Here is a 14,361-nt window from a genome sequence, read left to right on the forward strand (position 1 = left end):
GAATTTGATAGCAGTTTAAAGAAAAATGTTGGATTTGCCGCCCTAAATATTTAAATTACCGTTTAGATTGAAAAAACTGACTTTTTATCCGTTTCATTTGCATTTGGTTAAAGTGTAAAAACCGGCTTCGGATAGAGTCATACCTTTCATTCCTCTAGTTAATTTTCAGTTCAACATATTTTTCATTTATTTTTTTGTCTTACTAAATTGTTCGAAACATCTTGTTATCCAATTTTTTGTTAAAAAACCAAGATAACAAAAACAACAACACAGGTATATATGTTCTCTACTTTTAACGCCAAAATACAATTACATATAATTCATTTAATATTATGGGATAACTTAGATGATGTTAACATCATCTTTATTAGATGATGTTGCTCTCACAAACCATAAAATTCATGATGGACTTTTTGACATGTGTAAAAATTAATGTTAGTAAGTATGTGAGGGAACATCATCTAACAAATATAATGTTAACATCATATATCATTTTTCCATTTAATATAAATGGATAAATAAACAAACAGAAGTTAATCAACAACATAACTAAAAACAAAGAAGGAAGATCACTCCAATGAGTACATTGATGTCGCCGGCAATTGCTTTGGTGATGGTGCCCCATGGCTATGGATATGGCTTATGAGTTACGGCTATGATTTTTAAAGATTTGTCGGATGGTGTTGGAGCTAAATCTCACCCGATTAAAATATCCAGTAATCACACAACGATATCAGAAAAAAATTAAGAGTGAGCAAAATAAAAAACTTGATGAAGAACACATCTGAAAGAAAACAAAATTTAATATAGAGTAAATTACACTTTTCGTCCCTAAGGTTGATACGTTTTTCACTTTTGATCCCTAAACTTTAAAAATTACAATTTTGACCCTAAAGTTGGCCAATTTTTTCAACAATCGTCTTTTGGCCTTACGGCGTTAAAAAAAATAGCCGTTAACGTACGCACGTGCTAGACACGTGAGGGCAATAATGTCATTTCACTTTACACTGAGGGACGAAAAGTGAAAAAATAGTTACTTATGGGACGAAAAATGAAAATCATACAAATAAACTTATTCTTCCATTCTTTTTTTTTCGATCATCTTCTCCGATCATTTTTACCGATAGAATTTTCCGACTTTGAATCCAAATCTATACCACAAACAAAATCATTTACTTAAATTCATGATATTCAAAACACAACCAATCAAACAAATTATAGTTCAAACATGTCAGTCATCTTTTTTTTTTCTTTTATAAATTTTGATTTTAATTAAAAGGAAAACGGTGGATGGTGGTGATTCTAGGTGGCGGCGGTTGGTTGGTGGTGAATGTAGACAGCGGTGGTTGGAGGTGACTGTAGATGGCGGTTTTTGGTGGTAATTGTAAGCGGTGGTGGCTGGTGTTGATTGTAGGCGGTGGTGGCTGGTGTTGATTGTAGTGGCGGTGGTTGGAGGTGACTGTAGATGGCTGATGTTCATTTTTTGTCCCTTAAGTAGCTATTTTTTCACTTTTCGTCCTTCAAGTAGCTATTTTTTCACTTTTCGTTCTTCAAGTAGCTATTATTTCACTTTTCGTACGTTAACGGCCATTTTTTAACGTCATAAGGCCAAAGGACGATTATTGAAAAAATTGGCCAACTTTAGTGTCAAAATTGTAATTTTTAAAGTTTAGGGATCAAAAGTGAAAAACATGTCAACTTCAGGGACGAAAAGTGTAATTTACTCTTTAATATATGTTGAAAATTTTAAAAAATCAATGATCAAATTTCAACTTCGAGAGGGGCATTCGCCCTTCTTCTCCCCTCTCCTGTCTGTCAGTGACGACGATGATTAAGAAAATGGTTAGAATTTTGATGGAGTTAGTATCAAGCATGTCGGGAAAAAAACAAGATACAACTTCGGTCAAATGATACTCTGACAAGATTTAATTTTTTTAGATAATTTAGTATTGAATTTAAATTTGTAAGATGTTATTATCGAATCTACAACTTTGTTTATACAACTTTTTATTGCATATGTTGTAATGAATATGTTTTATTTATATTTAGTTTAACTAAGTTTATATATATATATATATACGAGTATTAATCTATTTTCCCCGTCTCATTACAAGTGTCTTACTTTAAATATAATCTTTAAACTTTGATCTTAAATAAAAAAATTTTTGTGTTATATAAAATTTAATAAAAATCTTAATCTTAATTTATACTATAAGACAGTTGAACTAATGATTTATTAACCAATCAAATTGTTCGATTTTATCAAATTGAATCTCGCTTATGTTATCATGTAGATAAACTATAAATTAAAAATCCTAATAATCATTAAAAGGTACATAATTTTATCCTTTTTTTATATATTAGGTTTGTGTATTAATGTTTTAAGTTACAATTGTCACTCAAATTTATGCGTGTTATAAACCCGCATCATGATCAAATACATATATTTGAATGTCAAATATAGGATCCCAAGTATGTTTATATTTTAATTATTAATTATCTTTCATAATAATATCACATTATGAGTAAAACTGGTTTCAAAAAATTTTATGATAGAAAAATTATTATAGCATGTTCTTTGTGTAATGACTGTGGCAAACAATTTAATCGATTAATATGTCTCAGCTAATAATGAAAGTGACGAACCTGTGATTATGGTACTATAACTTGCAAAGTATAAAACTTGGAACCACATATTTTCAAAAGAGAAAATTACATTCTTAAACTTGGTTTCACATAAAACTTGCAAAGCTTTTATGACTTAAATGTATAAAATTTAATACTGATAATATCGTAAACCCCGTGTCAAGTGTTGGACACGGGTCTAAAATCTCGTTATATCACTGAAAAACTATGATGCACCGAAACTCTAAACAGGTAGGCGTACTCGTTTCAGAAACTCCATGTGAACGGAAACTCGTACGAAACGTTTCCTTGAAGCTTCCATATATACCAAAACGTTTCCGTGAAGCTTCTATACCGTATATAATTAATATTAGGGTTTCAATGAGCTTCTTCTATTCCAAATGCATACCCCTAAATACAAACCAACTACATTATACCTTTGAGATCACCATCAAACTTTTTTTATTCCAAAATTGATTAGTAAAAATTTAAACCGTGATCACAGGTCACTAACAAGCATATATTATAAAATTATACATATATAATTGTACATAATCTATCAAGTCTTAAGTCTGTCTCTATATAAAATCAATATATTTTTATTTTTTAAATATTTTTATTGCCGTATCTTTGCTGTACCCGTATCATAAATTTTTTAGTTTTGTCGTTCTTTGTTTCCTTATTGTTCCTGTGCCCCTTTGCCGTATCCGTTTCAGTTATACATATCTGAAAAACACTTCTAAATAGCAATAGATTCTTATAACCTTAAATTATATCTACTTTATGACTTATAAGTTCTAACCCTTCAAAATTAAAAATCATAATATATAAAATTGGTATCCACATCATTTTTCTAGCATAGGCTATTTGTATGTTTCTCCAGGATAATGATCTAGGAATTAAATTAAACCTATATAATTATTAAAACAGTAGGAATCTGAACGATTTTAGAGCCTCTAAAAATTCAAACTATCTTATGATATTGCCACATAAGCTTTAATCATATGTGACATTTTTATAAATTTTTGCCAATAATTTAATTATGTTCTTCTTATAGATATAGATATATATAGAAAACATTTTAAATAAAATTAAAAACTCAAGATATCAATTAACACGGGATATTCTTTTTCTTTGGCAAATATTTTGTTTACATGTTTATCTAATTATATCAATATAAATATTAATATGAATCATATAAAATAGATATAGATATATTCATATATACATCCCATATATTCATTTACCCAAAAAGTCACATGAATGTTAATTCTCTTTATTTACAATGCATTATAATTAAATCCGTAAGTTTTTATGAATTGCTTTTTGATGCAAATATTTATTATTATTCATACTTTTTTTAGCTTTGACGAGATGAGAAATACAACATACAAAATTTATCCTTAACTTTACCATTAATGATGTCGATGTCACTTTGTCAAAATTTTATCATCAATCTATTTAAATGTGCACTTCTTTTTAACTGCATAAACTTGATAAATCATCGGATCAACCTTTAGCAATATTTCGTCATTCTTTTCGACTTTTAGTTTGATTTTTCTCATACTTTTTAGCTAACGTATTTAATCTTATGTTCTATCACTCACATATGGACGCAATGTTAAATAAACTAAATGATGAATCTTCACAGTAATAATACATTTTTTTTTCATTACTTCATTTTGTTCAAAATTAGGATCGGTTAACTTTCTGTTTGGGTTTCATCAATTTCAAATGGATACAATGTTAAATAATAAAATGAATGACAGATCTTAATGGTAATAATTGTTATTTTTTTGTTACTTCATCATATATTTTGTTTTTCAAAATTAATATCTGTTTAACTTTTTGTTACTTTAGATATTGGGTTTTATCAATTACAAATGGATATAATGCTAACAAAATGAATGTCAAATTTTTATGGTAATAATTTTTATTATTTTTGTTTTCTTACTTCATTGTATATTATGTTTTTGCAAAATTAAGATCGAATTACATGCAATTTGTTTCTTTTGATCTTGGGTTACAATCCGCTTATGATTTCTACATTTTTTATTAGTTCAAGTTGTTAATTTTTACAAAATTGGCAAATCTTTTTATATTTTTATAAAATTTGTTTCGGTTACTTAATTTGTTACAAGGATTTATTTATATTTACATGTGTTTGTATTGAGTAACTATGACAAAATTTGATTATTAGAACTTCAAATATGTTTAATTAAGTTTATATATGTTGCTCATTATAATTTTAATCAAGATTAATGGCACTCTAGGTTTTAAAGATCGAAACAATTACGATTTATTAATAATTATTGACGTTTATAATGTAAACTTTAAAAACATTTAATTTAATTATATTTTTAAATAACCGCACATCGTGCGGGTAAAAGACTTTGTAAAATATAAATAATTAATTATCCGAACAATTACCAAAATCATTAAAAAAATATACACAAAATCATACAAAACCCTAAATACCCAGATTCATATCCCAATTTACAAAATATGGTCTTCAATTGACCACGTTTACACATCAAATCATGCTACCAAAACTCCCCCATTGCATTTTACATCAATACAATGTATAAAACTTATTATTTCATGAATGAATTCTAAATCTTTTTCCCAGAAATGATAAAACCCTTAAAACCCATATCATTTTTTCATTCAAAAAGCCACTTTTCATTGTGGGCTCTTCATAAATGTATCAGATTCTCATCAAGATCCAAACTTTTTGATGACAATGTTAAAAATAATAAAACTCTTGGATACCCAAATTTAGTTACTAATGTTTCCAGGATGTTAGGCGAGCCTCGTTGGTTCGAAAACTTAGAACTTAAGCATGTTAGTCATAAGTTAACGCCTAAACACGTTGTTAGGATTGTTGGTTTTGTTCGAGATTTAGATGTAGTTGTTAGGTTCTTTTTTTGGGTTTCGAAGACTTATGCTTATAAACATGATTTGAATTGTTATAAGGCGTTGTTGAGTCGGTTAGTTAAGGAAAAACGGATAGGTGATATCGATCATGTTAGGGCTTTGATGGTTAAAGAGTGTAGAAATGAGGGGGAGATAATGTCGGTTTTGGGTTATTTTGATGAGTTGAGGAGGAAGGGGGTCGGGTTAAGTTTGTATAGTGGAAACACGTTGTTGACTCAAATGAGTAAGTTTGAAATGGTCGAGGTTGCGAGGGATTTGTTTCTGCAGATGTTGAGTAGTGGGATCAGACCGAGTTTGTTGACGTTTAATACTATGATCAATATGTTGTGTAAAAAGGGGAAGGTTGATGAGGCGGAAACGTGTTTAGATCAGATGGGTCAGTATGGGTTGTGTCCGGATGTGTATACATATAATTCTATGATTCTTGGACATTTTAGGAATAGAGATTTGAAAAGTGCGATTAGGGTGTTTGACGAGATGCAGAAGGAAGGGTGTGACCCTGATTCAGGTACATATACTAATCTTATAAATGGGTTGTGTAATCTGTCGAGATTTGATGAGGCGTTGGACTTGCTCAATGAAATGATGGAAAAAGACATTCAACCAACTGTTTATACGTTTACGGTTCCAATTTCTACGTTATGTTCGTATGGGCTTGTGAAGAAGGCTATTGATGTTGTAATTATTATGAGGAAGATTGGATGTTTGCCAAATGTGCATAACTACACTGCCCTTATTAGTGGGCTGTTTCGTACAGGACAACATGAAGTGGCAGTCGGGTTTTTCCATAAGATGTTAAAAGATGGTTTGCTTCCAAACACGGTTACTTTTAATGCTCTGATATATTATTTAGGCAAGATGCGGAGGTTTGAGGCTGCCTTTATGATTTTTGATTGGATGGAGGGACATCATGGTAAGTTGTCTAATACTGAAACTTACAATGAAATCATTAGTATCTTGTGCTTGATGGAAAACTTGCAGAAAGGTATGGTTCTTTTGAGCAAAATGACCAAAATAGGGCCCTTTCCTACTGTTGTTTCGTATAACATCTTAATTAATGGATATCTCAAACTAAATAATGTAAATAATGCAATGAGATTATTGAGCTTGATGAAGGCAAATGGATGCAAACCAGACGAGTGGACTTATGCTGAACTCATATTAGGACTCTGTAAGTTAGGAGATATTGATAGAGCTTTGTCTTTTTTCCATGAAATGGCTGACCAAGGATTGATACCGAATAAGGTCCATTATACCACGTTAATAGACAGTTATTGTAAACAAGAGGATGTAAAAGCTGCCCTTCTTTTACTGGAGAAAATGGAAACAAATGGCTGCAGGGCAGGAACTGAAACTTATAATGCAATCATATCGTGTTTGTCAAAAACAAATAAATTAAGTGAAGCACAAAAATTGATTAAGAAAATGGTACAGATGAACGTGTCTCCAAATGTGATTACATACACATCTTTAGTTGATGGGTTGTGTCGAAATGGAGGTGTTGATCTTGCATTCAAGATTTTTGATGAAATGGAGAAGAAGAATTGCTCGCCAAATTTTTTAACTTATAACTCTCTATTATATGGGTTATGTTTCGAAGGCCGGGCAGATGAAGCAGAGATATTACTTGAAGAAATGGAGAAAAAAAGACTTACTACTGATTATGTGACATATACTACATTAATTGATGGATTTATATCACTAAATCAAGTGGATCATGCATTTTCACTTTTTAAGAAGATGGTCGATAAAGGTTGCCAACCCAACTATATAACTTATCAAGTCTTGATGAAAGGCCTTCAGAATGAAAGTCGGTTACTTTCTGAAAAAACTGCAGATCAACGTGAAGCAGTAGTTGGCTTTTGCAGCTCAGGTGAGAAAGAGTTGACTTTTGCTGATCTTTTAGCTCGCCTGTCTAAATACGGGTATGAACCAACAGCTGACACTTACAGTGCCATAATTACCTATCTGTGTGAAAAAGGTAAGAGTATAGAGGCTGTCCATTTGTTTTACGACATGGAAGAAAAAGCCATAAGTCCCAACCAAAAGATATATAGTTCTCTTGTAGCTACTCACTGTGAAAACTTGAAAGTGGAAATTGCTTTAGAATTTTTTAATTTAATGATGGTAAAAGGGTTTCAACCTCATATGCAGCTGTATAAAGCTCTTATTTGCTCTTTGTGCAAAAAAGGGCAAACAAGTGAAGCTCATGAGTTGTTTGAGAATATGCTGGATTGGCAATGGGATGCAGATGAGATTGTTTGGACAGTCTTGATTGATGGGCTTCTCAAGGAGGATGAGGTGGAAACATGCATAAATTTTATACATATAATGGAATCGAAGAATATAATTCCTAACTCTGAAACATATGTAATGTTGGCAAAAGAATTGCCGGCAGGCTATGAAAGTTGTGGTATTTGTGATGTTGATAAGTTGAAAGTATACAGAGGGAATAAAGCTGATTAAGGTTACTATGTGAAATGTGACCGCTGGCATTGTTGCCATTTTGTAAATAAATTCCAGCCACATGAATTTTTGGGTGGTAATGTGGTATGCAGAAGATACCCTGTTTATTTAGGTATAAATTTTGTCTATTTATTGTTTTTAGAGGTGCAATGTTGACCTGGTTACTCATGGTTTGATTGAGATTGTGTATTATCTCAAACTGGTAAAAAGGTTCGGATTAATTTCTTAGCTAATAGGGGAACGGGTCTAATGGGCCCATAGTCTATTCTTATTATGCATACAACCTTCTGTATTGGCTCTTTTTGAAGTTCTAGATTTTTCTTGTGACCATATCTAACTCATTGATTTATAAATAATAAAATGGTTATTAAAAAATATAGGAAAAAGTGTTTATGGAATTATGGGTTACCTATCGGCACTGAGGAACCATGCTAAAAATGACTCTTTTAAACCTGAAGTCATTTTGACTCATTGTCCAACTCACCACCCCCATCTTGCCACTTCTATTTGCATTTCCACTTCTGAAAATCCTTTTAGACGAATAAGGCCTAATCTGGTCGTCAAATTTGATACAGAACTCCACGGATGTAGCATGAACGAGTCAGTAACTTCTATGTTTGGATGCATGTCATAGCAGGACCTACCGATAAAGCATGATCATTTTCAGGTAAACACTTAAGTCATTGCTTTTATGAGATTTATATTGTATACTGTTCATGACCCCAGGTTTTGAGTGAATTGTGTATATCATGTTTCTTTTTACTTGTGTTTTAGTGTTGTAGCATAATATGTAATATATTCAATCAGTACTTGATTAATTTCTTTGTTTCCTGAAGATTGCATCTTTGAAGTTTAATATCAGTGCTTAATTATAAAGCCATTGGTTATATACCCTTCAGTGATATAACCAAGTAATCTGATGAACCAAAAGTAATTAGTATCAACAATTTGTGATGATCACTAGAGGCAAAAAGTTAGTTTAGCTTGTGCTAAACAAAGTCATATCTATTTAATATTGTTGGATATCTAATACTAGGTTTATTAGGAAACTGTACTATGTTAATGTATGCGTAGGGGTTTACTATGTACCAAATGAGTTAAGTTACCAGATATGTTTTGTAAATGCTGCAATTTCTTTGGAAGGAGAGTAAATTATAATTCTACTATCATGTTATGGACTTTATTTTGTTTTGCCCTTAAACTATGCTGGGCACTAGGATGTAATGCATATCAAGTTGAGTTCTCTTTATCTTTTCTAGTGACCTTATATCTAGAACTAGAATAAGAAATGGAGATAGAAACGATGACAAAAATAAATTCATGTAGATCCAAATGCTGATGATGAGGATAGATTTTGTGATAAATGAATCAGTATCACCGTATCAATTCGTGAAACGGAATTCACTTGTGTAAATAAGAAAGCATTCATGACTAGTGATTTTGTACTTAACCAAGTTATTCAGAGAGAAATTTTCGGAATACTATAAATTTATTTCTCCTTTCAAGTATTCAATCTAAGAATGTAAAATCACCGGGTTATAAATTTACATCATTTGTTCCTTGTAATAATGTTCTTCTCTAGTACATAAGGGCATCTGAGTTGAGATGCAGATTAAGTTCTTGAAATAGAATATATGAAGTAGTATCTGGCTCTTTTTCTTTTTTTGGTCGCTTTTAGTGCTTAGTCTGGGGTATGTTCCAGTCTCAACAGAAAGCCCATCAATTTCATTTTAAATTTCTAGGTATTTATAGATTTTACCTTTTTCTCTAAAAAAATCTTAAATAAGATTATGTATAGACTTGTGCACTTAGGATTGCCTGTGTTTACTGGATACACTAGTAAGCCCATCATTTCTCTGTGGAACTTATTTGAGACTATTAGGAGTCTTTGAGTCTATGAACTGAAACAAATAAGGCATGTATATACTTATGGAGAAGGAGTAAGTTCAGTTTTCCATGTAATCGGGGACTTTGTGCCAGTTTCAATTCACTCTTCCAATATCTGTACAACCAATCCTATAACTCCGTTTCCAGTATGTGTCTTTTGCTATATGTTCCATCTCATCTTTAGTTTCTGATAATTTGTACCCGCTTTAAATTCCAGTTTGCTAAGCCTGTTTCTAATAACATCCACTATTTGATCCTTCAATTTCTCTTTAAGGGTCTGACCTTTGCCAAAGAATCTGCCATTCTTTTCTTTCCATATTACATACACACATGCAGCAAGGCATAATCTTTGGACAACATTCTTTATGGAGTTGTTGCATCTTTTGTTACTAAACCGGTGTATGATATTTTGCCACTTATCAGAAGCTTCTTGGTCCTCCAAGATCTCCTTTATTTCCTTCCAAATAAAACTAGAGTACTCACACAAAAAATAAATGATACAGTGAATCATGTTGTTTTTCACATAGAGCATAGACGTATGTATTTGCAGGGTTCCATGTCATCATTCTTTCATCAGTCTGACAGTCTGTAATCTGTCCTTCATCGCAAGCCACAAAATGAATGCATGACTTGGTATATTCTGGCTGAACCACACTGTCTTGCCCCATTGGACCTGGTTACTACTTACTACTCTCCCTATTATCTTTCCACACATTTCCTACAAGAACTCCTCTTCATTACCAGCATTATATATCCACAAAACTTTAATCTTCTTTATTTTCAATCAAATTTGTACCCATCCTGTAGGCCATATCCAAACCCCATTCTGAACCATTACCTTCACAGTTACACTATCATCAATCTGAGCATCCTTCAACATACCACCAGATATATGATTACTTAGAGGACTCAAATTGCACCAGTTATCATGCAGCAAAGCAGTTTGCTTACCATTTCCAATTTTACTATCCCTTTGCATCAGTATACCTCTCTCCAGCTCCAAGAAGAATGTTCTGTATCCTTAGCAGTCCAAATACTTTTTCCTTTTAAATTCTGAATCCAATTGACCCACATTGATATTTGTTTAGAGCATAAGTTCCAAATATGTTTGTACAACAATATTTCATACGTGACCAGGTTATAAATTCAATAACTTATCATTCAATTTATTATTCGTGAGGGACAAGGGATTAAAATTAATCGACAAATATGTTAAAGAATTTTGCAGGTGTTTTGTATAATCTAGACTAGTGAAAACTGATAGCTTATTTGTTTGTGGGCCTTTTACTTAAATGTTTTAAAGTTCGTGAAAAATTCAAAACTATTAAGAATGGGTTCATTTTTGCCAAATTTATCAGTTGTCCTTGATTTTTTTTGCAGGACTTAAAGTATGTGACAGCATAGTTGATTGTAGAAGACAGAGATGAGTTGGTACTGAATCTAGATTGATGGATGAACTTACACAGGGTTCGATTTTTGCAGCAAAATGATGCCTTGCTCATTATGTGGGGCAAGTTCAACAGTGTTTTGCTTTTGTAAATACCCATTCGACAATGATCCTGACACATTCTTTAATACATTTCTGATTTCTGCTAACCGATGATCATTGTAGAATGAGGAATTTTTACTGGTAGTTTCTAGTTAGATTCATATTTATTTTATTCAATTATTATGAACATTGACGCTCACATACGTTCGAAAACATTGAGCAATAGCTTACAGGCATTGTAAAGCTTTTTTGGGTTTTAAAGGTGAAACAGAGTTCTTTTAGAGAAGATACAAGTTTGGTTCGGAATTTGTCCCCTAATTCTTCCCTTTTTGTTCCATGTTATGAAGTTTATTGTTTGTTACCAATGGGGTTGGCGGCCAAGGCTTTTTAAAAGGAAAGAAAGAAAAAAACTGTTATTCGCCTGATGTATGGCTCTTCAACCTTTGCATGAGATGGGGATCGAACCTATGACTATGACCTCTATCTCTTAGGGTGTTCACCACTAATCTAAACCTTGTGCTTTGTGGAAATCCATGTAGGAATCAGTCTCAGTTCTTAAATTTGAGAGATTAAGTGGTTGGAGCTCTAACTAGGTTTGAGTCTCAATTTTAACATTTGTGAGATCAAAAGTTCAATCATCATGTCCATAAAGGTAATGTTGGAGATCTTTTTTTTTTTACTTTTGACTGTTTATATTTCAACTTTTCCCGTACACCTCGGTTGCAGTTATACATTTGTATAGTCTAAGAGTAGAGTAGATAAATTGGCGTTTGCAAAAATAAAATATGGCAATGCAAATGTGTTCATACTTTTATCCCTCCATAATAGAAAAAGTACATTTTATTTCTAGTTTGTTACAAGATGTACCCGGTTTTTAAATATCTTTAAAAACTTAAACATGTGTTTATGTATTTTATTTCTAACTAGCACGTTACCCACGCAATGCGGCGGTGATTGTGGCGACGACGATGTGTTGGCAAGTGCGACGGTTGGTGACAGATGAGGCGTCGATTGGTGTAGATTATTGATATAAAGGGTTAATGGAGATATTTTAAAAGATAAATGATTGATAATGTAACGTAATCATTAATATTAAGGGGTAGTGCAACTGAAAATATCTGAGTGCTAAGTAAAAGTATTATATATTTTAAGGATAGTAGATTTAAATATTACATGGAAGGGCATTTTAGACATTTCCCCATGTAACTTTCAACATATGGGTATTTTCTTTAATTAGTAGTATAGATAAGTGAAAATATTATATATTTTAAGGGTAGTAGATTTAAATATTACATGGAAGGGCATTTTAGACATTTTCCTCATGTAACTTTCAACAAGAGGATACTTTCTTTAATAAGTAGTATAGATAGAACCTTAATATTACTCTAATAAGATAGTTAATTACACTTTTAATCAATTCTTAAATTCTTAGATACTTAAAATATATTATCAACTAATTATAAATTAACCTATTATAGAAAATTTGATTTATTAATAACTTATTTAATAGGATATATGAAAACTTAGCCATTTGGATATGTTAAAAAATATATGCCTACAATATATATTAAATATATATATATAATTATTAAAACAGTAGTTAACCAGACGATTCTAAGCCTTCTTTAACTCAAAACTATCTTCAAACAATGCCACGTAGAATAAAATCTAGGTGGCAACTCCATATTTTTTTACAATATTTAATTTATTTAGATATAAAAATTTGAAATAAAAGATAAAAAAAAAAATAGAAAACAAATCTTCATCATACTAAAACAATTCTCGATCATATGATCTTTAAAGTATATTTATTTCTTAATTTAAGTTATATAAAACACTAATATAATATATAGGTTCCGTAAGTTTCTAATTATTATTCTCAATATATTATATCATTTTAATTTATAGATTTCCAATAAAGATTTGCTTTTATTTACTCATAATATCTATCTATATCTACAATTTGTAATCATCATTTTGACATTCAGTTTCATTGTTGCTATGTATTTTATTCAATAATATCTTATAATCTTTTTTATTATAACCTATGTAGCCGAGTCTGAATTCAACGCATGTTATTTAATATTTTTGTTGACCGGTTTTGTTGTTAACCATAATATAAAAATACAAGGGTCAACAAATGATATGATTGTATAGATTAATACAAAACATTTTTAATAATTATCAATGTCCGCATCTAGATTATTTTTCTTATATTTTATCTATCCATTAATGATGTTTTAATTAACCGCACATCGTGCGGGTAAAAGACCGAGTATATATATATATATAAGGGATGGGAATTTAAGGCTGTTAGGTATCTAAGCTTAAGTGTAGAACACTCACATGTTGTTTTTTTAATTCATAAAATTCATGGGGCTCAAATATTTATTCATTAATCAAAAAATATTAAAAAAATTTGTATGTGAGGGGTTTCACACTTAAGCTTAGATGCCGGACATCCTTATATTCACTTTTCCCATATATATATATATATATGATATTGCTAAATAGTATGCCTAAAGTTATACCTAATATGAAGTAATTACATGACAAAATCAACATTACAGATTTAGAAAAAGGAAATGTATAATATATATGTCAACAAACAAATGAAAAAGCATATAATCAAACATAACTTGTAGGCATATGTATATTATAAAATAAACATTGTTATATGAAAAATAATTAATCCTCTTAACTAAATGGCCTAAAAAACCTTCTAATAATAAGATTGTGACATTTGTCAAAATCAAATGTGGAGATTATAGGAGAAAATTAGTGGATGACACTTATTATAGTATTAGGAAAATTTTTAAAAGTATTTATCATTTGTTTTTTATTATATATATAACAAAGCATGTTTGTCACTATAGTTAAAGACATGCTCAATAATTATCGCATGTATGTTTTATTTTCTTTAATTTTTGGTTAGTTTTTTTCACTTTAATTTTTTT

The 14,361-nt window shown here is 30.8% G+C and overlaps 1 protein-coding gene across 1 annotated transcript; it reads left to right on the forward strand.

Moving 5' to 3' along the window:
* The first annotated feature begins 5,234 nt into the window (after positions 1–5,234).
* On the forward strand, positions 5,235–11,690 carry LOC122598997 (pentatricopeptide repeat-containing protein At5g65560-like). The gene is made up of 3 exons (XM_043771446.1): positions 5,235–8,140; positions 8,604–8,695; positions 11,296–11,690. Exon 1 carries the CDS (start codon positions 5,257–5,259, stop codon positions 8,026–8,028), a length of 2,772 nt encoding a protein of 923 aa, XP_043627381.1. The 5' UTR covers positions 5,235–5,256; the 3' UTR covers positions 8,029–8,140; positions 8,604–8,695; positions 11,296–11,690.
* Positions 11,691–14,361: the final 2,671 nt, after the last annotated feature.

The sequence above is a fragment of the Erigeron canadensis genome, chromosome 5 (assembly GCF_010389155.1).
Source record: "Erigeron canadensis isolate Cc75 chromosome 5, C_canadensis_v1, whole genome shotgun sequence".
NCBI classification, from domain to species: Eukaryota; Viridiplantae; Streptophyta; class Magnoliopsida; order Asterales; family Asteraceae; genus Erigeron; species Erigeron canadensis.

What these genes read in the sequence shown, in the direction of transcription:
- LOC122598997 (XM_043771446.1), top strand. Translation starts at nt 5,257, where the DNA reads ATGATAAAACCCTTAAAACCCATATCATTTTTTCATTCAAAAAGCCAC.